Source organism: Gorilla gorilla, chromosome 3, assembly GCF_029281585.2.
Source record: "Gorilla gorilla gorilla isolate KB3781 chromosome 3, NHGRI_mGorGor1-v2.1_pri, whole genome shotgun sequence".
Classification (NCBI taxonomy): Eukaryota; Metazoa; Chordata; class Mammalia; order Primates; family Hominidae; genus Gorilla; species Gorilla gorilla.
In genome coordinates, this window is record NC_073227.2 from 96499681 (window position 1) to 96521799 (window position 22119).

The following is a 22119-nucleotide window of genomic DNA, read 5'->3' on the forward strand; positions in this document are numbered from 1 at the left end:
GTCATTACTTAGAGAATCTCTCAGTCTCTCTCTCTCTCTCAACTCAAAGGTGAAATGTATTAAATACAGTAATCAAGTGAGTATATGTTATTTAAGAATGAGGTTGATTTCCCAGGTGTTTATTTCTAGACTTTTTGCCAGGTAAGCTGGCCATTTCATTCCCAAAAGGATTATTCAAATATATAAAATAGTATTTTCAAACACTATTATATATTCCAGAAAAATAAGCATTTGAATAACAAAAACAATAGAACTTAGCAAACATGGTGAAACTCCCATCTCTATTAAAAATACAAAAATTAGCCCAGCATGGTGGTACATGCCTGTAATCCTAGCTACTCGGGAAGCTGAGGCAGGAGGATCGCTTGAACCCAGGAGGTGGAGGTTGCAGTGAGCTGAGATCACACCACTGCACACCAGCCTGGGCAACAAAGTGAGACTCCGTCTCAAAAAAGAAAACAAAACAAAACAAAAAAATAGAACTTTAAGGTGAGAAATGGGAAAGCAGTCCTGAATTGGTAGAAACCCTAGGCATCTGGACAAATTGTTTATTTATTATTTGTTTGTTTATTTAAGAGTGATAATTTGCCAACATATTATTTTGCTAAATATTTTTAAAAGGATTATTGCAGCTGTAGAAAATATATAGAAAGCCATCTTAGGAAACTCTACCTCTTGCTTGCTGATATATAAATTGTAGTCAGCTTTTTCTTCTTTTTGTCACAACCTTTGGAGATTCCGGTAAAATGCCTCCTTCAGAATATTTCTGGGCATCCGTTATTTGTTTATTTATTTATTTATTTTTGGTTACATGAATAAGTTCTCCAGTGGCAATTTCTGAGATTTTGGTACACCCATCACCCAAGCAGTGTACACTGTACCCAATGTGTAGTCTTTTATCTCTTATCCCCATCCTATCCTTCCCCCCAAGTTCCCAAAGTCCATTTTATCATTCTTACACCTTTGCATCCTCATAGCTTAGCTCCTACTTACGAGTGAGAATGTACAATGTTTGGTTTTCCATTCCTTAATTACTTCAGTTAGAATAATGGTCTCCAGTTCCATCCAAGTTGCTACTAATGCCATTATTTCATTCCTTTTTATGGCTGAATGTTATTCCATTATATATATGTGTATATATACACATATATACCACAATTTCTCTATCTACTCATCGATTGATGGGCATTTGGGCTGGTTCCATAGTTTTGCAACTGCAAATTGTGCTGCTATAAACGTGTGTGCAAGTATTTTTTTTGTATAATGACTTCTCTTCCTCTGGGTAGATACCCAGTAGTGGGACTGCTGGATCAAATGGTAGATCCACTTTTAGTTCTTTAAGGAATCTCCACACTGTTTTCCATAGTGGTTTTACTAGTTTACATTCCCACCAGCAGCGTAAAAGTGTTCTCTTTTCACCACATCCACACCAACATCTAATTTTTAAAAATTTTTTGATTATGGCCAGTTTTGCTGGAGTAAGGTGGTATTACATTGTGGTTTTGATTTGCATTTCCCTTATAATTAGTGATATCTAGCCTTTTCTCATATGTTTGTTCACCATTTTTATATCTTCTTTTGAGAATTGTCTATTCATGTCCTTAGCCCATTTGTTGATGGGATTGCTTGTTTTTTTCTTGCTGGCTTGTTTGAGTTCCTTGTAGATTCTGAATATTAGTCCTTTGTTGGATATATAGATTGCAAAGATTTTTCCCACTCTGTGGGCTGTTTACTCTGCTGATTATTTCTTTTGCTGTGTAGAAGCTTTTTAGTTTAATCAAGCATTGTTTGGACAAATTGTTACAAATCATTCCTGCAGGACTCCATTCAGCCTAGATAACCATACCTTTGGCCCAGTTCTCACAGAATTTCTACAGAAACCCTACCTCCTCAAAGTAATAAAAAGTTTGCATTACAATCGGACTAATATCAAAGAAAATAAAAATAACAATTGGGCTAATTATAATGATTACCTACATAGCTTTCTCCATTAACTAACTCACAACAGCTCTGTTAAGTAGGCAGGACAAATATTACCACCCCCGGTTCACAGCTGGAATAATAGTACTTGCATAATAATAATTCTTGAGGGATTCTTAAATGCTGGCACTGTGTTAATTTCTTTATATTCATCGAATATCCCCAATAACCCTACAGGTAGATATTATTATTTTCCCCATTTTCAGGCCAGGTAATTAATGAAGCTTAAAAATGTAAGTACCCTGCCCCCAGGAGTGCATAATTATTAAGTAGCAGAACCAATGCTTATATTTAAATCAGAAACACTCAGAAGTAGCATGAGAATTTAGTAAAAACGAAACACACCCTCATGCAATCCGTATTATGTGGCCACCTGCCTACCAGGGTCAGCTGGATGGTACTTGTCTGCTAGAAGTGAGTAGAGGCAGAAGAATCAACACAGGAGCTGGAAGGGCCTCTGGAAATCAGCTGGGGACTAGAGACAGGTGTGCAGCCCTCGGTTTACAGAGGCTGTGAGACCAAGAGAGTTCCAAGACCTCCAGGAAAACATCTCCCTGCTAAAAGGCTTTCCCAACCTTCAGAAATCTATTCATTTCCCCCACTTTCCACCCTCTTTCTCTTGCTATCTCTTTATCGCTCCTTCTGCCTTCTTCCTTTCTTTCCTTCAGTAAACGTTTTTTGAAACTATGATGAGCAAAAAAGGCCTGATCCAGTCTATGGCGCGTTTCGGTGGGAAGATGAACACGCCCTTCCCAGCAGAGTAAAACGTGATTACACCAAGGACCGGTACCCTCTCCCTTCCCTCGGCCAGGTCCACGTCCCCAGGCGTCGGAGAAGGGGTTGGACCGCGCAGCGGGGCGTCAGAGTTGCCAGGCGCCCGGGGCAAATACTGGCAGCGGTGGTTGTGCGGTGTCCTAGCGACGGGGCGGCGGCAGGGCACACACACCGCCCAAGTCCGGACGGCGGCCGCGAAGCTAGGGCCACCATGGCGGACCGCAGGCGGCGGCTCTGGCCGGGGACGTTGGCCCCGGTGCGCGAGGGCGTGAACTGCAGGTCCAGGTAAACACTCAGCGCCCGGGCCGAGGACGCATCCCACGCGGGCCGCGCGGGGGCGCCTGGAGACCCGCGCTTGCTGGGGCGGGGGCGGGGGGAGAGGTCCAGCCTGCCTTCCCTCCTCAATGCTTCCTGTACGTACAACATAATACGCTGAGATAACCAGCGCTTGGCGCTGCTCTTTGCAAAATTTTTCCTGCTGTCATCCTCACAACCCCCGCCTCCCACGCCCCCAGGGATGTAGACTAATATCCCCATTTCTGATGGGAAAGTGATGGCCGCAGAGTCCGCTGCGGAGGCTGGTGCCCTCCTGCTAGCCACCCACCCTTCTCCGGCCTAGCCAACCAACTGTTCGCCAGATGCCCCGGGGCGCCTGGAGCCCTGTATCCGATGTTAGGCATCTGCTGCCCCTGGAGCCTTTGGTATCCAGATGGCGGCTGTGGCCAAGTGGAGCCCAGGGTTGGAGGAGCGCCTGGGGTGCTAGGGAGGTCTGCTAACATTTTGTACGGTTGTGGTAGCCTCAGAGCAGGAACAAGAAGGTTTTTGCCTTTACCGACTCCTTGACAATCTTTTGAGAATGGAATTCGTCTCTCTTGGAGACAGCACGATGTGGTGGTGAAGATTCCAAAGTCTAGAATCAGAAAGGCTTGAGCTGAAGGCTAGTTCTCCTCTTGTTTGCCTGGTGACCTTAGGCAAGTTGGTTGCTCCTTCTGGGCTCACTTTCCTAACTATAAAATGGGGCAATAACTTAGGAATCAGCTTTCTAAGATTGTCGTGAGGATTAATGGAGATAGCACATGTAAACTTGTCACTGGCACAGAGAACGTATCGTGTACATGTTAGCAATTATTCATAGTTGTTTCTAGCAGTTATTCATAAGAGCTTCTTTGGGAAGCTTCTCCCCCCCATTTAAAAATTTTGTTTTGAAATAACTGTAGGCTCACAAGAAGTTGCAGAAATAGTACAGAGGCCCCATGTACCCTTCCCCTAGCTGCTTACAGTGGTACCATTTTACATAACGATAGCACATTGCCAAACCAGGAAACGTCATTGGCAGAATATGCTAATTGAACTAGAGACCTTACTTGGATTTTATCAGCTCTTACTTACACTCAGGTGTGTGAGTTCTGTAACATTTGGTCATATGTATACATAAAGATACAAAACTGTTCCTTCCCCACAGAGGAACTCTTAGTATTACCCCTTTGCTGTCACTTCTTTTCCCACCCCAGCCTTGTCAATCGCTAAGCTGCTCTCCATTTCTGTAAGTTAGTTCTTTTGAGAATGTTAGATAAACAGAATAATACAGTATGTAACTGTTTGAGACTGGCTCTTTTTCACTCATCATAAAGCCCCTGAGATCCATCCAAGTTGTGTGTATCAATAGTTCATTTTTGTTGCTGAGTCGTGTTCCTTGGTGTGGATGTACCACAGTTTGTTTATCCATTCACTTGTTGAAGGACATTCAGGTTGTTTTGGACATTCCAGTTTTGGGGCTATTATGTAGAAAGCTGCTATCGACATTTATATACAGAATTTTCTGAGAACATACTTTTTCATTTCTTTAGGATACATGTCCAGTATCCTTTTGCAATTCTTAAAGAGGGAAATATCCATATATCATGTACTAGTGTCTGTGAAAACAGTAAATATTTAGAAAAATTGTTTTCAGTTTTATTTTATGGGCCAAGCGAGATTTTTCCTGAACCTAACATAATGCAGAGTGGTAAGCTTATTAACTATGAGAGGCCATGTGGGGGAGAGGAAAGCCCTCCCTTTACACTGGTTGCCTTACTCTCCTCTTGGAACTTAGTTTCCTCATTGAAAAGAGGAAAGCGGTAGCCAGGCATGGTGGCACATGCCTGTAGTCCCAGCTACTCAAGAGGCTGAGGTGGAGGGATTACTTGAGTCTGAGAGGCAGAGGTTGCAGTGAGCCAAGATTACACCATTGCACTCCAGCCTGGGTAACAGAGTGGAACCCTGTCTCGAATTAAAAAAAAAAAAGAAAGGAAAGAAATGAGGAAAGTGGCTCACGCCTGTAATCCCAACACTTTGGGAAGCGGAGGCAGGAGGATCACTTGAACCTGAAGTTTGAGACCAGCCTGGGCAACATAGCAAGACCCTGTCTCCTCTCTCTACAAAAACAATTTAAAAATTTAGCTAGGCATGGTGCCGCACACCTGTAGTCCCAACTACTTGGGGGACTGAGATTGGAGGATCCCTTGAGCCCAGGAGTTTGAGGCTGCAGTGAGCTATTGAGCTATAATTGCCACTGCACGCTAGCCTGAGCAACGGAGTGAGACCCTGTCTTGAAAAAAAAAAAAAAAAAACCAGAAAAAGAAAAGTGAAGAAAGTAGACTGGATTTCTTTTAGGATCTCTGCCAGTTCTAACATTCTATGAAGTTTCAGCTCACTGCCACGTACATTCCCCATTTTGAGTTGTTTGGCTGTACTTAAACAAAAATATTTGTTCTCAGATTTGATTTCATGAAGTGCTTGGATGCATGAGTTAGTTGTAAATGTGCATATAATGAACTTTGTAAAGACATTTAATATGGAGAGTTACTTACTAATAGGTAATGCTGAATGGGTCATTAATCTTATGATTAGATGTAATTTCAGCATCTTTCTGCCATTTAGCTATTTAAGAGTGATCTGTTAAATGCAGAGAGTAACTTTTTGTTAAGTTCATCTTTTTGTGTCCTTTCACTAGATCTTCACAGTAGAGTTGGGTTAAGCCCTTAAAACAACACATACACAGCTATGCAACAAGTAAGAAGTTTCTAGGACTCACTAGAAAAGAATTGGGGTCAGGCTGGAATCTCTTAAAAACACTTTGTAGCAATGGGTGTAGCAAGGATTAGATTTGGTGTAAAAAGACATTATAGATAAAAGGGGTCTGAAGGTGGAAGAGGCTTCAGGGAAGGACACAAAGACTCTAGAATTACCTGACTAAGGCACTGTAATATGTGAGGATAATGAGACACTCAGATTCCAAGTCGTGGCTTTGGTGTTCACTGGTTGTGTTAGGTTATTCAGGAGCTTGTTCTATTTTCCTTCCTGTTTGCCCATCTGTCTCTTCCATCTCATCTATATGCCCTAACTACTCAATGCTAACAGGGGGCTGGTGGATAAGGAGGCTGAGTGAAGCAGCTATATATATGGCGGTGGGAGAGGTGGAGGTTGTGAATGAGAGAGCAGATGATTTGTCTCCAGTGGGCAACCAATATACCAATTGGGGCTCCTTGGATAAGTGGACCCACTTTTTACAGATCTTGAGAAATCTGGCTTTTCAAGAGGAGCTATTTTTCCCGATTATTTATGTGAACATTTTTATTTATCATAAACTCCAGTAGAGTGATTAAGCACCTTTTTCTGGAGCTGCCTACCTGGGTTAAACTCCCAGCTCTACCATTTATTAGCTGTGTGACCTTTGACAAGTGTTTTGTTTTTTAACTTCTTTGTGCTCAATTTTCTTATCTGTAAATGGGAATAATACTTGTGCCTAATTCATAGGGTTATTATGAGATTTAAATATGCTCGTATGTGTAAAGCACTTAGAACAGTAGAACAGTGTCTGTTATATTGAAAATTCTCAATTTATGTTAGCTATTATGATTCTTATTAAAACACAAGGAGGACCAAATGACAGGTTTGTTGGCCCAATGTAGCCCATGGACAGCCATTTTGCAGCCTTTGATCCCCTGAGTTTAGGGGGAACCCATAGAGGTTATATGAAGAGCCAACGCCATTCAGCTAGTTAGGGGCTGAGTTGTCAGTGGGATCCAGGTTCTTCCCGCCCAACTGCACTCTGTCCCTTTTAGTGAAGAGAGAGTCCTTGGGAAAGGCAACAACTTGAGTGTCCTTCACAAAGCGAATGGAGAGATGAAATGTGGTGGCGGCAGTTGGAATAATGAATTAGATTTATATAGAGTGACATGGAAGGGTCTTTAAAATATAGTGCTGGGTAAACAGGAAGCAGAATAGTGCCATTTACGTAAATTAAGAGTGCATGCACACGTAAGGATGCTTCAGAATTTCAAGGATGTGTACAAACAAAGGATATATTCCAAATCCACTAGGGCAGTTTTGCTTTTGCAAGGGAGACCAGTGAGAGTCGGATGTGGGGATAAAATAGACAAGAAAGCAAGAGAGGGGCCTTGTACAGAGCAGTGATTCTGTGCTATGAACTAGGAATATGATTAACTCCAGCTTCTCCAGTGAATCCCTCTTCCCCTATCCCCAACCCTAAAAGCTGGAGACCAGCCTTTTTACTGCCTCCTTCTCCCACCCAAGTCCTGTGGTTAATATGAACAGGCATGTGGTATTCTAGGTACAAAGAGAATCTATCTACCTTCCAGATGTTTCACAAAGCACAAGAACGGGCTGAAGTTCCCCACCTCTCTGCACAGCCGGCAGTTGGTATTTCCAAGAAAGGGGCTTGACGACTTCAGGAAGGGCTGCCCGCCTTGCACTGGTCTGGTGACTCAGGTCCCTGTGGAGGGCTTTCTGCCCCAGATTTATCACAGAGCTCCCCAGCTGGCCCCAAAGAAGAGGCAGATCAAGCTGCTCAAGGAAGCAGACCTGCTTTCCAAGCTCTCGCCAGCCCAGCAGGCTCGGAAGGCATTCCTGGAGGACGTGGAGGCCCACCTGACCCCACATCCCTTAGCGCTCTACCCGAATCTGGAAGAAGCTATGCCCATAGAGGTGATGTGTCCTAGGGTTTGTGGGAGGGGCTTCACTGGGGCCTTGCAAATAATTCTATCTAAATGTCTAGGAAGTCCCCATGAGAGGGTGACATATTTATAAGAGGAGCGATGAATGTCTCCCCCAGGATGCGAGTTCTCGTGGGCCTCAGAGCAGCCTTCTGTCCTCTGTTCCCAGAAAACACAATCAGCAGCAACATGCACACTGCTCTCTTTGCTTCCTGTGAAGCCCTTCAATTTACAAAGATGCCACAAACCAGAAACGTATGACTTCTATTCCCCATAATTTCTACCCATCTACTGTACTTTGTGTTGTGACTTTTTGGGGAGAGGAGGAAACAATGACAGAGAATTGTCTAGTCTTATTTTTGTCACTTTAGCCTGGTATTAGGAGGTGCCCTTAAATACTTACTAATGGGTGGAAAGAATGAGACCGGAAAGGTCGTGGGGGAAAATCCTCCTAATGGTCCAGACTAGGGCTGGACAGCAGCAGCTCTGTGATGTCACCAATGTCCCAGGCCTCTCCTGACTTTAGCTCTATATCCTTAGTATGCATCTCTTGTCTTTGTATCTCAAAGTGGCTTCCATGCTTCCAGGCATTGAGTCTGTATTTCAGACAAGAAGAGGGAAGGGACAAAGGTTAAAGGGTGCATGCCAGCTGACTCTGTCTTTTAATTAGGCAAATAATAGCTTTCCCAGTAAACATCTCTTTCATCTGACTACTCCTAGTTGCTACGGAGTCTAGCAAATGGAGTTTCAGAGTTGGGCATTGAACCTGAGCAAAACCCAGGTTCTATTAGGTTTAAAGAGAAAAGGTAGAATGGATATTGGGCAGGGAGCTAGCAGTGACTGCAACTCCATCCGCATCCCTGCAGCCTGTATTCTACACAGAGAGCGAGACAATGGTTCAGAAAGGCAAATCTCTGCTCAGAGCCTTCCAGTGTCCCCTTCTCTCTCAGAGAAAGCCAGAGTTCTTGCTGGGATCTGAAAGGCCTTGGCATTCTGCTCTCCACAGTACCCCTGTTCTGCTCCCTCTCCAACTTCACCCCTGCTCCTGCCACTCCAACCACTCTGGCCTCCTGGCTGCTCCATCGACATTATGAGCATGTCCAATTCAGCTCTCTGTTCTGGTGCCTGGAACACTTGCTCCAGACGGCTGCTTGGCTTACTCCTTCACTCCCTTTAGATCGATGCTCAAATGTCTCCTGATTGGAGAGGCCTATATAAAATAGCACTTCCCTTCCACCCTCACATCTACTCCTTACGGTGCCCTACTTTTCACTGTAGCACTTGCCACCACTGAGCTCCTCCCACAATGAAAGCTTATAAGGGCAGGGACTTTATTTGTGTCTTTCACTGTGTACCACCAATACCTGTCCTATGGCAGACACTCAATAAATAATTTTGAATGAATGAATAAATGAATGATCAGTGGGAGAGAAGTCTACAGAAAGGACAGCTAGAATTGCTGATCAGTTAATTTCTCTCTGGGGCTTTCCCTCACTGCCTCCTGCAGGCCAGAAATTCTGAGTCCATGACAAAGAGATTGATTGTTTCCACACCTCAGATGGCACATGAGCATGGCTTGGGATTGTGGCGCTTATTTCCATGTGTGACTTCTGCAAATAGGTGTGTTGGCTTCCTGCTGAAGCAGGATCTCTTATGGTGCTAAGGTGGCCATCAGAAGATCCAGGTTTAAGCCCTACCCACTTAGCAACCCCAGCAGAAAGAGAACGCACCTATTTGCATGATCCCAGAAAACTTCCATAGCCTAATTATCATGGATCCAACTTTGATCATGTGTCTATTCCAAAGTCAGTCACTGTGGTTCTGATTGTTTGGTCTGCCTTAGGAGTGAGGATGGGGTCAGGCTAATTCAGACCATGCAGGTTGAGAGTGGAGAGAGAGGTGGTTCTCCAAGGAAAAATCCAGATATTCATGAGAGGGAAAGTAGATAGTGGGCAGTCAAAAACCACAGAAATCCTTTAGAGGCGCTTCACTCAGTGGGGCGTTTGGGGACAGGGGTAGGCCCAGAGACACATTCCCTTCTAGAGGAAGTAGAACTTTGGTAAAAGACTGTGTACCCAGTGTCCAGGTGATGGGAGGTTTATCCGAGTGGTGCTGATTATAATCCCAAAAGACATAGTCCCAAACATCATAATCGTGAATGTTGAGATCCCCAAAGTCTAAAATCCCACAAATCACAATCCTGAAAGATTGAATTCCTGAATGTTGAAATCCTGAAAGCCAAATTCTGGGGAAGGGATTAGTGTGTTTTTGGTTGTATGCAGGATAGTTGCATCGTGGTAGGTGGACCTATTACCTTGCTATTGTCCTTATTTGGAAATTAAATATGGTTTAAGGAGATGAGTATGAGTGTCAACTTGACAAGAGGTGGACTTGTGGACTTAATTTTAGGTGTCAGTTTGACTGGATTAAGGAATTTCCAGAAACATGGTAAAGTGTTATTTTGGATGTGTCTGAGAGGGTGTCCCCAGAGGAGATTAGTATGTGAGTCTGAGTGGAGCAGGCCAGAAAGATCTACCCTCAGTGTTTCAGTGCTTCAGAGATCACAGAGTAAGTGAAAATGCAGGTGAAAAATACAAGAGATCTCCTCTGCCAAATTATTCAATTGTGTACAATTTATGCCTCTTCACATATAACACCATGGTTGCCTTCGAGCATGTGACACCATTTGTCAGAGAATTAAAAGAATTTGACGAGCTCAGCAACCTTCTGAACCAGACATTTGCTGATATTGAGATTCCTCCAGTGTCATAACCACATAAAATGGTGAACTACTCTTGGTTAAAGATTTGACTGTCAAGAAAGATAGACTTCTTATATTTACCACTAAATCTAACATAGAAAAACTAGTGCATGTTTCGCTTTGGCTATTGGATGGCACTTTCAAGACTGTCCCTACTTTTTAAAATCAATGATATACAATTCATGCCGCTGTTGGATCTGGAAATTCTAAAACTTATCTACCTCTTTATATATTAATGACTGGAAACAAATGAAGTATTTTATAATCACTTATTTGAAGATTTGGTGGACTGTGCAGAAGAAAATGGATTTCTTGGAACTCCCAAACCAAAATGACAGGTTTGGAATTAAGTGTAATCAAAGCTTCTAAAAGTGAACCTGAAAGAGTTATCAATAAAAATTTTTTTGCATGTAGTCTAACACGTGGCAGAAATTCAGATGAATGGATTGGTCATGAGATTTGGCAATGACAGAAACTTGAGTTTAAAAATGAATCATTTCATGATCCTACACCCAGAAAACCTTGAAGATTCATCCAAAAGACTCCTAGACCTGATAAACGACTTCAGTAAAATTTCAGGATATGAAATTAATGTTCAAAAATCAGTTGTGTCTCTATACATTATCAATGCTGAAGCTGAGAACCAAATCAAGAACTCAATATCATTTACAATTGCCACAAAAAACTAAAATACCTAGGAATGCATTTAATGAAGGAAGTGAAAGACCTCCACAAGGGGAACTACAAAACACTGATGAAAGAAATCATAAATGATGCTAATAAATATAAAAACATTCCATGTTCATGTAAAGGAAGAATCAATATTGTTAAAATGACCATGCTATCCAAAGCAATCTGCAGATTCAATGCCATTCCTATAAAATTATCAACATAATTTTTCAAATAATTAGAAAAAACAATTCTAAAATTCATACAGAATCAAAAAAGTGTCTGATTAGCCAAAGTAATCCTAAGCAAAAAGAACAAAGCTGGGGTCATCATGTTACCCAACTTCAAACTATACTGCAAGGCTACAGTAACCAAAACAGCATAGTATGGGTATGAAAATATGCCTATAGATTAATGGAACAGAATAGAGAACCCAGAAATAAAGCCACACACCTACAACCAGCTGATCTTTGACAAACTTGACAAAAATAAACAATGGAAAAAGGGCACCCTATTCAATAAATGATGCTGGGAAAACTGGCTAGCTATATGCAGAAGAGTGAAACTGTGTCCCCATCTCTCACCATATACAAAAATTAACTCAAGGTGGACTAAAGACTTAAATGTAAGACCTGAAACTATACAAATTCTAGAAGAAAACCTACAAAAAAAACTCTTCCAGACATTGGCTGAGGCAAAGAATTTATGACTAAGACCTCAAAAGCAAATGCAACAAAAACAAAAATAGACAAATGAAAGTTAAGCTAAAGAACTTTGAACTGCAAAAGAAACTATCAACAGAGTAAACAGCCTGCAGAATGGGAGAAACTATTTGCAAACTATACATGTGACAAAGGACTAATGTCTAGAATTTATAAGGAACTTAAACAATTCAACAAGAAAAAACAATTCCATTAAAAAGTAGGCAAAGCCATGAAGTCTCCCCAGGAGGTTAAGGCTGCAGTGATTGCACCATTGCACTTCAACCTGGGTGACAAAGTGTGAGACCCTGTCTCAAAAAAAAAAAAAAAAAGTGTACAAAGGACATGAACAGCCACTTCTCAAAAGAAGACATACAAGCAGCCAACAAACATATGAAGAAATACTCAACATCAGTAATCATCAGAGAAAAGCCGATTAAAACCACAATGAGATACCAGATACCATCTCATATCAGTCAGAATAGCTGTTATTGAAATAAAAAAAATAACAGATATTGGCAAGGATGCAGAGAAAAGAGGATGCTTATACACTGTTGATGAGACTGTAAGTTAGCTCAACCTCTGCGGAAAACAAGATGGAGATTTCTCAAAGAACTAAAAATAGAACTGCCATTCAACCCAGCAATTCCACTACTGGGTATCTACCCAAAGGAAAAGAAATTGTTTTATCAAAAAGACACCTTCACTTATATGTTTATCACAACACTATCACAATAGCAAAGTCATGAAATCAACCTAAGTGTCCATCAATGATGGATTGGGTAAAGATAATGTGGTATGTATATACCATGAAATACTATGCAGCCATAAAAAGAATGAAATCATGTCTATCATAACGACATGGATGGAACTGGAGGCCATTATCCTAAGTGAAATAACTCAGAATCAGAAAATCAAATACCATGTGTTCTTGCTTATAAGTGGGAGCTTAACAATGGGTATACATGATCATAAAGATGGAGATAATAGACACTGGGGCCTCCAAAAAGGGGGGTTAGGAGGGTGTTGAGGATTCAAAAACTACCTATGGGGTACTATGTTCACTATTTGAGTGATGGGTTCACTAGAAATCCAAACCCCAGTATTACACAACATACTCATGTAACACACCTGCACATGTACCCCCGAATCTACAATAAAAAATTAAAAGGTAAAATAAAAAGTTTTTTTTAAGGAAAAAAATAAACATGAAAACAAGTGTCATTTGTTCGCATTAGCATTCCTTACAGCTGCTGAAATTCCAGGAGATTTTAATAAATTAAAGCTGCATCTGCCTGAAGAGATCAGTGATATTACTGACTGGTTCAAAAATAATTATAGGATAAATAAGATAAGAAGATGGTGTTGCTATTGGATCACCAGTATTGTTTCTGCCAACTTTGGGGTCTGTATATGAGTATATGTGGAATGGATTTCCCTATACCCAGAACAACATAGAAGTATGGCACAGAAGAGGGGAAAATGTAATAGGGAGTACTCACGTGAGTGTATATTGAATCACAGAAGAATTTTAAAAAGAGCAGTGCATGTAGAAAATGAATATGAACGTATTCTCCAAGGAGAGCCCTAAAAGAAAAAAAGCAACTATTTACTATGATGCAAGACTTCAAAATATAGTTAATGATCATAAATGCCTGCCAGTTCTTACGGAATACCTCTGTGTAATTGCCCATAATCTATCTCTCTTATACATTTTTTAACATGTTGAATTTTCTTCTTAGCTTTTTTTTAGTGCCCCCCACACTATTTTAAATTGTAAGTGTTATTTTTTACAATTCACTATGTTATGTGTTTCATCTTTGCATCATTTCTAATGCTGGAGATGTACATTGTGTAAAGACTTTTATAGAGGTCTAATTCATTTCATGCCTTTTTTGCAAATTCGACTTCATGAAAATGCGTTGTCACAAAACTAACTTTGTGTGTAAGCGTTGTGGATTTACATAAAAACACTGAAACTTCAACAATGAATGAAGAGATGTCCTTTTTTGTTCATCTGTATTTGTGAAAGATAACATTTCTTGATATCTTGGTTCTTTGGGTAACTGCACATAGAGTGGTGTCCCATCATGATTGTTTTTTGTTTGTTTTTTTGAGACAGGTTCTCATTCTGTCACCTAAGCTGGAGTGTAATGGTGCAATTATAGTTCACTGTTACCTCAAACTCCTGGGCTCAAGGGATCCTCTCACCTTAGCCTCCAAGTATCTAGGACTACAGGAGCGCACCACCATGCCTGGCTAATTTTAAAAAATTTTTTAAATAGAAACAGAGGTCTTGCTATGTTGCCCAGGCTGGTCTCAAACTCCTGGCCTCATGCCATCTTCCTGCATAAGCTTCCCAAAGCACTGAGATTATATGCCTTAGCCACTGTGCCTGGCCCCATTGTGCTTTTTGATTGATTTTGTCAAAAGGCTTAGGTTGTACATCACTGTATTTCAGATGACTGAAATTATAAAGCACAGTGCACACAATTGCCAAACGTAGTGGTATGCGTTTATACATATCACTTTTTGAGCTATTTCTTCATGAATATGGTTTCCCTGCTCATATTATACCCATGTGACTGCTAGTACACCTGACTGTTTATGCTTGCAAAACTATGTGTATTGTTGTTGCCTAATTCGTTGTGTAAAATGGCCAATGAAGTGTTCTCTCATTTTTACATTTCTCAAATAAATCTCCATCTAAAAATTTAAGTGCCTTTAAAATACTTTTTTTACAATTTTTTTTCATAATTATAGTTTTGGGATTTTAATTTTGGGGATTGTGATTTTGAGGATTTTAGACTTTAGGGATTATGATCTTTCAGGATTTTAACATTTGGGATTATGTCTTTTGGGATATGGTCCAAATCTATCCATAGCACCCAGCATAATACTTGGCACAGAAGTTGGTGAACAGCACTGATGGACTGAAAAGGAAAAGTGAAGGGCAAGTTGGTCTGTTTTGTTGTAGAATGGGGACTCCCTTCTTCAGCATGTTTTTCTTTTCCTCTAAGACTATTTTCTGTTTGTAGCTCTTATCAAAGGTGCTGGAAGTGCTTGATCCTGACCGGAAGCTGGAGGACACATGGGCTTATTGTCAGGACACCAGGAAAGGAATGAAGGAACCCACGAAGCTTTTAAAAAAACATTCTACCCAAGTCTACCTGGGACCGTGAGTATTGTTCTTAACCCTTCGATCATTGCTGTCACCTGATGAAACATTCTAGGAATTACCTTCTTAAAACTTCTCATCTTTAGAATACTTCTAATGAAGCAAATGTAACTAAGTTCCCAAGGAAGAGGGAAAGGAGTCCTAGGTACCGCTCTAAATAGTGCTTATTTCTTCAATGGATGTGATTTATCCAGCGACGACGCAGACACAGGTGTCTATAAGGAAATTCCAGAGAGAGTCCCTCCCTATGCTTGAGGGGTAGAAACAGTGAAGGTTAGAAAATCCTTGATTTTGAGGCGGCTTCTAAGGCTTTCCAATTTCCTTTAATTCAAAAGTGCTCAGCATGCCAAAGCACCATACTTTTGGGGTATCATCCTTTGTGCCCCAAGAAATGTCAAGGCTGGAGGGCAGTGAAGAGATCACAACTCACTGCAGCCTTGAGTTCTGGACTCAAATGATCCTCCTGCCTCAGCCTCCTGAGCAGCTGGGACTTCAGGTATGTACCACCATGCCTGACCTAAGCCTTTTTTCTGAGTATAGGTCTACTGCTTGGAGTTTCCACCCATCTTTTTTGCATAAACCATACCTGTAATACTACCTTCATTGACCCTTCTCAAAGCATTAAGCTTAATGAAAGCACCTCCCTTTTGTAACACATTCTTGATTCCCCAGTCAATATAATATTTAATTAAATAACATAAACGCAGTGATAAGTTTACTGGACACAAATAGATTTGGGATACACATTTTTTGTTTGTTTGTTTTTGAGACAGAGTTTCGCTCTGTCTCCCAGGCTGGAGAGCAGTGGCACAATCTTGGCTCACTGCAACCTCTACCTCCTGGGTCCCAGTGATTCTTATGCGTCAGCCTCCCATGTAACTGGGACTGTAGGTGCCCACCACCACACCTGGCTAATCTTTGTACTTTTGATAGAGGCAAAGTTTCGCCATGTTGGCCAGCCTAGTCTTGAACTCCTGGCCTCAAGTGATCTGCCCACCTCTGCCTTCCAAAGTGTGGAGATTACAGGCATGAGCCACTGGGCCAGGCCTACATTTGACTTTTGAAATTAAAGACCTCACTGATGGGTGCTGAAGAGTATGGTGAACTAGACAGTAGCCTATCCACAGTACCCAGACACTTAGAGGAGTGTGGACTGTGGTCAGTGTGTTTGGTGGGGGCCATGTAGAGCTTGTTGGTCACACACATTACCTACATGGAGGTGGATTTAGAGGGAATCTACTGCATTACATTATATATGTTTTTTAGGGTAAGACACAAGGTGAGAGGAACTCTAGTCTTAGGACATTTCTGACTCTTCAGTCCACCTCCTGGTAAATGTAGGAAGGGTAACTGGACGTGCTTGTCTCAGTTCTGCCTTTCTTCCATGAGGAGCAAGATGGCCCATGGGAAGCACAATTTCTCCTTGCTTCCCCATTCTAGAGGGGAGGACTGTCCTGGTCCAGCCTTGCAGGGGACTGGGTGGAAGGGTCTGCCAATTTCTGAGTGTCAGTTAGCAAGTCCTCTTGGACCTAAAGCCATGTCGTCTATCATGGCTGCTGTTATCAGTGAAGGGGATATTTTGGCTATTGTCTTTGCTCTGTGTGTTGTTTTTCAAGTTGCTCAGAACTTGGGTGAGGGAGTGAGATGAGTGTTATATGTAGGGATCTGTGATATAATAAATATATTTGGTCTTTGTCCCCAGTTACTGACACAGGGCTCCTAAAACCCTTGGGATTTCCTGAGTGACAGGAATGCTTTTTGTTATTCATAAGGAGCCCCTTTTAGTCACTGGTGAGTTTATGCTAATGAGGTGCTCAGGTTGAGGCCTCTAGATTGTCTTAGAATGTGGCTGGTCACCAGAAAGACCAAGTGATTAGAGGGTTAGAATGTTCAGTCCCACTCAGTGTGACCTCTCAGAGGGGACAGAGAGGAGCGTGGCTGAAGATTAAAAATTCTTGAACACATATATCTGATGAACCTCCGGGTTGATGGACACATCCAGGTGCAGGCAGGATGCAAGCGACACCAACTCCCACTCACCAGATAATCTGTCCTTTCCTTTAGAGCAAAATGTTTTGAAAGAGACATTCATACTCACTTAGTCTTTTTCTCTCCAAACAACAATCAGGCTCTTATCTCCACCACTCCACTGAACCTGACCTTAGTCAAGGTCTCCGTTGACCTCTATGTTAACTAAATCAGCTCTCAGGGATCACCATACTTGTTGTATACATAGTAGCAATTGACGTAACTGATCTTGTCCTCTTTCTCATAACACTTTCTTTACTTGGCTTCTGGAACATCCCTCTTTCATGGACCTCTCCATAGTCATCTTTTACTGGCCGCTCTTTACCTTCTAGCCTTGAAGTACTTTGGTCTTTGACGTCTTTTCAGCACATTTACTCACAACCAAGTGACCTCCTCTGGTCCATCTGTATATGGTTAATTCAGTATTTGTCCTTAGTTGTATAATTGGCATCTCAGACTAGACAAACCCAAAACTGAACTCTTGTTTTCTCCCCCAAACTTATTCCTCCTTCTATCTTCCCCAGTTCAGTAAATGGGAACCCCATCTTTCCAGTTTTTTTCTGGAACAATAGTTGCAATCTGCCAGCAAATGGTAATGGCTTTACTTTTGAAACGTATCCAGAATCTCACCTTCTCCACTACTACCAGTCTATTCCAAGATTCCATCACCTCTTGCCTGGATTGTTGCAATAGCTTACTAACTGGTCTCATGGCCTCCACCCAAGCTCCCCCCTCTCAAGTCTATTTGTCACACAGTAGCTGACATAATCCTTTTAAAAATGTAAGTCAAGTCGTGTCATTCCAGTGATGGAGATTCTCCAATTGCTTATTTTTCTGAGTAAAATCCAAAGTCCTTACAACTGCCTTCAAAGTACTGTGTGATTAGGTCCCTGTCACCTCTCAAGCCTCATCCTCTACGATTCTACTCTTTAATTACTCTGCTCCATGGGACTTTGTGTTCTTTGTACATGCTCAGCACACTCCCAGCTCAGGTCTTTGCACATGCCATTCTTTTCTGTCTGTTATCTGCATGACTTGACATTTACATGGTTTGACCCCTTTCTTCTTTTGGGTCTTTGGTCAAATATTACTTTAATAGAGACAACTTCTCTGTATAAATAAAATGCTCCCTACCATCACTCTCCACCCCTCCTGTCCTATTTTACTTTCTCTGTATAACTTATAATCACCTGGCATATGTTTGTTTACTATCTCTCTCTCCTATTCAGTTGTATACTCTATGAGGACAGGGGCTTAACTTTATTTACAGTTCAATTCTAATGCCTGGCACATAGTCGGTGCTTACTGAATATTTGTTGAGTGAATGGGTGGATAAATTAATATGAGTGTTATGAATAAAAGGTACAGCGGCTATGAATAAAGAGTAGGTTCAGGGGACAGCTTGTGGGGATGCCTCCCCGAGGAAGGCACATGTATGTTGAGATGTGAAGGAGATAAGGAAATGGTGACAGCATTGCACTCAGATGCAACAGCTCAAGCAAAGGCCCAATGGCTGGAAGGAGCAGCATGAATTCACAGAACTGAGAGAAGGCCAATTGGCTGGAGCTCAGAGAGTAAAAAAGGGTGGTGGGTCCCAAAGAACTGGAGAGCCAGGCCATGCAGAGCCCTGGAGGTTGTGTCAAGATTTAAGTCTTTATTGGAGGAATAGCAAGAGGCTATTGAACACAAAAGCTTGTTCATGAATATCCATAGCAGCATTGTCCTTAACAGGCATAAAGTGGCAACAGCCCAAAAGTCCATCACCTGGATGTGTTTGTGAATGGATAAACAAAAGTGGTCTATGTAGACAATGGAATATTGGCCATAAAAAGGAGTAAACTACTAATACATGCTACAACATGGATGAGCCTTGAAAACATTATGCTAATTAAGAGAAGCCAGACACAAAAGACTGCATATTGCATGGTTCCATTCAGATGAAATATCCAGAATAGGCAAATCTACGGAGACAGAAAAGTAGGTTAGTTGTTGCCAGGAGCGAGGGAAATGGGGAAATGGTGAGTGATTATTAATGGCTGCGGGGTTTCTTTCGGGGTAATAAAAATGTTCTGGAATAAGATAGTGGTGGTGGTTGCACAACTTTGTGAATATATAAAGGGTATTCTCATACACTTTTGAAGTGGTAAATTTTATGAATTTCATGGTGGATGAATTATATCTCAATTTTTATAAAGAAGCTATTGATGGTGACGAAGCGTGGCTGCATTTGATATGTCCAGAGTTACATTTTGAAATGACTGCTTGGGCTGCAGTGTAGGGAATGGATTGGGGGTTGGAGGTTGGGGGAGCCATAGGAGTTGATGATGCAGAGACACTAGCATTTTGCAGCAGTCCAGAGAAGGAGACAGTTACAATCTGCTAGACTTTAACTGAGCTGGATTTTAAGAATGATAGAGAAGTCAAGGATGACTCCTAGTTGTCAAGGTTGCCTGAGGCTTTGGTAGACTTCAAGCACAGTAATTTGGGCTTTTACCCAGTATATGTTTTAATAAATGGTACTCAAAATTAAAAAAAAATCAACTTATAATGGTAAATGCTATATAAGTTTTATTATTATAACTAATCATGATATACTTGTCTTTGTGATACTGGTAATGAGAATGTGCTCTTTGAAAAATTAAAATACAATTTTTATGTGAGCTTGCAAGAGACTGTTAGAAATGCTTGCTTTATGATTTCCTTTTGCCTCTAAAACTGTTTGAAATCCATTTGGATTCATTGTGTCTCATATTGTAATTCTTTAATGATCTTATTATCTTTAGTTCCAAGAAGACGTCTGTGTCAAACGCAGGCCAATGGCTTTATGAAGAAAAGCCACATAAAATGGATTTGCTCCATGAAAATGGTCCTCGTCCTGGTCTTCATGAAAATGTATGCAAAGCAGTTAGTGACTTCTGCAAGTGGGTTACTACTTTTGTAAGTTAGTGGTAATACTTAAACCTACTTTTAAATGTCAAGCTTGAAGTTGCTTTTATTAAAAAACAGTATTGGATAAAATCTAAGTCAAATCCTCAAAGTCATAAAGGAATCATTTTCTTCTATCATGTATAAATAGAAATATTTCTGGTAGATAAAATTTCTGGAAAGTTTGCAAACTTGCGACTAATTTGAATGTTTATGTTTGCATCTCACATCATTGCAGCTGTTTCATATTTTTATTTTCCATTTTAATGTTAGGACTTTCTTTTCTCTCTTTCACTCCTTCAACTCATTTTTCTCAGTTAGATTTACCTAGAAGTACTCTGGCAGGTACTCCTTGATTATAATCTTCACACAAAAATGTTCTGACATGCCAGGCGTGGTGGCTCATGCCTGTAATCCCAGCACTTTTGGAGAACGAGGCGGGCGGATTGCTTGAGTTTGAGAGTTCAAGACCAGCCTGGGCAATATGGCAAAACCATTTTGTATTTTTGTAAAAAATATAAAAATTAGGCCGGGTGCAGTGGCTCATGCCTATAATCCTAGCACTTTGGGAGGCTGAGGTGGGCAGATCACGAGGTCAGGAGTTTGAGATCAGCCTGACCAACATGGTGAAACCCTGTCTCTACTAAAAATATTTAAAAATTAGCCGGGTGTGGTGGTGTGCACCTGTAATCCCAGCTATTCAGGAGGCTGAGGCAGGAGAATTGCTTGAACCTGGAGGCAGAGGTTGCAGTGAGCAGAGATTGCACCACTGCACTCCAGCCTGGGTGACAGGGAGAGACTCCGTCTTAAAAAAATAAAAATAAATAAATAAATAAAAATTAGCTGGGCATGATGGTGTGCCCCTTCCCACACAGGAGGCTGAGGTGGGAGGATTGCTTGAGCCTGGGAAATCGAGGCTGCAGTGAGCTGTCATCATGCCACTGCACTCCAGCATGGGCAACAAAGCAAGACCCTGTCTCAAAAAATAAAAAAATCTGACATAAAGAGACTTTTGACTCAGTTATCAAGGTCTTCCCTTGTGCTCCTTCCAAGAACCTATATAGTTGCCTATTCCTGTTCCTGAGTCTCTGTAGATGTCTAAATACCTGATGCTTTTCTTGGATTTAAGGTCTTTAGGATTTGCATTCCATGCCCCCACCCCATCTTTTGAGTGTTAGTTTTAGTCAATGTATTTTTTTTAGTACTTTAAACATCAAGCTACTTACTTCATTGGCAAGTGACTTAAATATAATTCAGATTGGTTTAAGAGAGAAAAGGGAAGCATCCAGATATAGTAGGAACTTCAGGCACAGCTGGATCCAGGTGCTGAAATATTTTTAGATGTTGTTCCTATCTCTTGGCTGTGCAACTTGGACTTCATTCTCAATCGATATTTCCCCAAGAAATGGCAAAAGTAGCCATTAAAATTTCCAAGCTTATATCCTACCAGCGAGCAACCTAAGTGTGAAGACAGCAAAGCTTTTCCATTAGGGAAAAGTCCAGGAATTACTCTCACTGGACTAACTTGGGGCACATGCTTTTGCTTGAATTAACCATTATGATTAAGGAGATGGAATATCCTTGTTGGCTAGGCCATGACACACACCTAACCCTGAAGCCAAGAGTGGGGGTGTCCAGCCCAGCTGCAACAGAGTGAGAGTGAGGGACAGAGACTCCTCAGAGGGTGATTGAAGCGGGGATGCTGGATGAAGCAGACGACGCCCACTATGCCTGGTATCCAAACTACTGCTTGTCCATAATCTGTTCAGATTGGATTGCCTGATTTCCAGCATCCACTTCTCCCATTCCTGCTGCTGGAGGCGATTCGTCTCTCAAGGCAGGAAACTTAAGGAACCTTAGAATAAGAGTTTAGCTTCTCTGGTAACTGCCTTTAGTTTCAGACCCTGTGACCAAGCTCCCATCTTTACTGACATCCCACAAGCTGGGTCCCTGTGTCATCACCCTGTGGGATTTTCTTCACAGCACTAGCTTGTGCTTTTCCTTCCATGCTGTTTGTTTATTTTTCACCTCATTGATTCTGCTTGCTTTATTTCTGCTTCATTATTACTTTAGCCTCGTTTTGCCTGTACTTGTCCCTTTATGTCCCTG

At 41.4% G+C, this 22119-nt stretch overlaps 1 protein-coding gene across 2 annotated transcripts in view; it reads left to right on the forward strand.

The window, feature by feature from the left end:
* The first annotated feature begins 820 nt into the window (after nucleotides 1-820).
* The window catches only part of FAM47E (family with sequence similarity 47 member E), a 34661-nt gene continuing 13362 nt past the window's right edge, over nucleotides 821-22119 (forward strand). The window contains exons 1-4 of one of the 2 annotated variants that reach the window (XM_019025411.4): nucleotides 821-3039; nucleotides 7395-7740; nucleotides 14918-15057; nucleotides 19869-20022. In XM_019025411.4, the coding sequence (XP_018880956.1) occupies nucleotides 2966-3039; nucleotides 7395-7740; nucleotides 14918-15057; nucleotides 19869-20022 (714 nt within the window). In that variant the 5' untranslated portion in view covers nucleotides 821-2965. The remainder of the gene's footprint in view (nucleotides 3040-7394; nucleotides 7741-14917; nucleotides 15058-19868; nucleotides 20023-22119) is intronic. The other variant, XM_019025412.4, reaches the window with a different exon arrangement.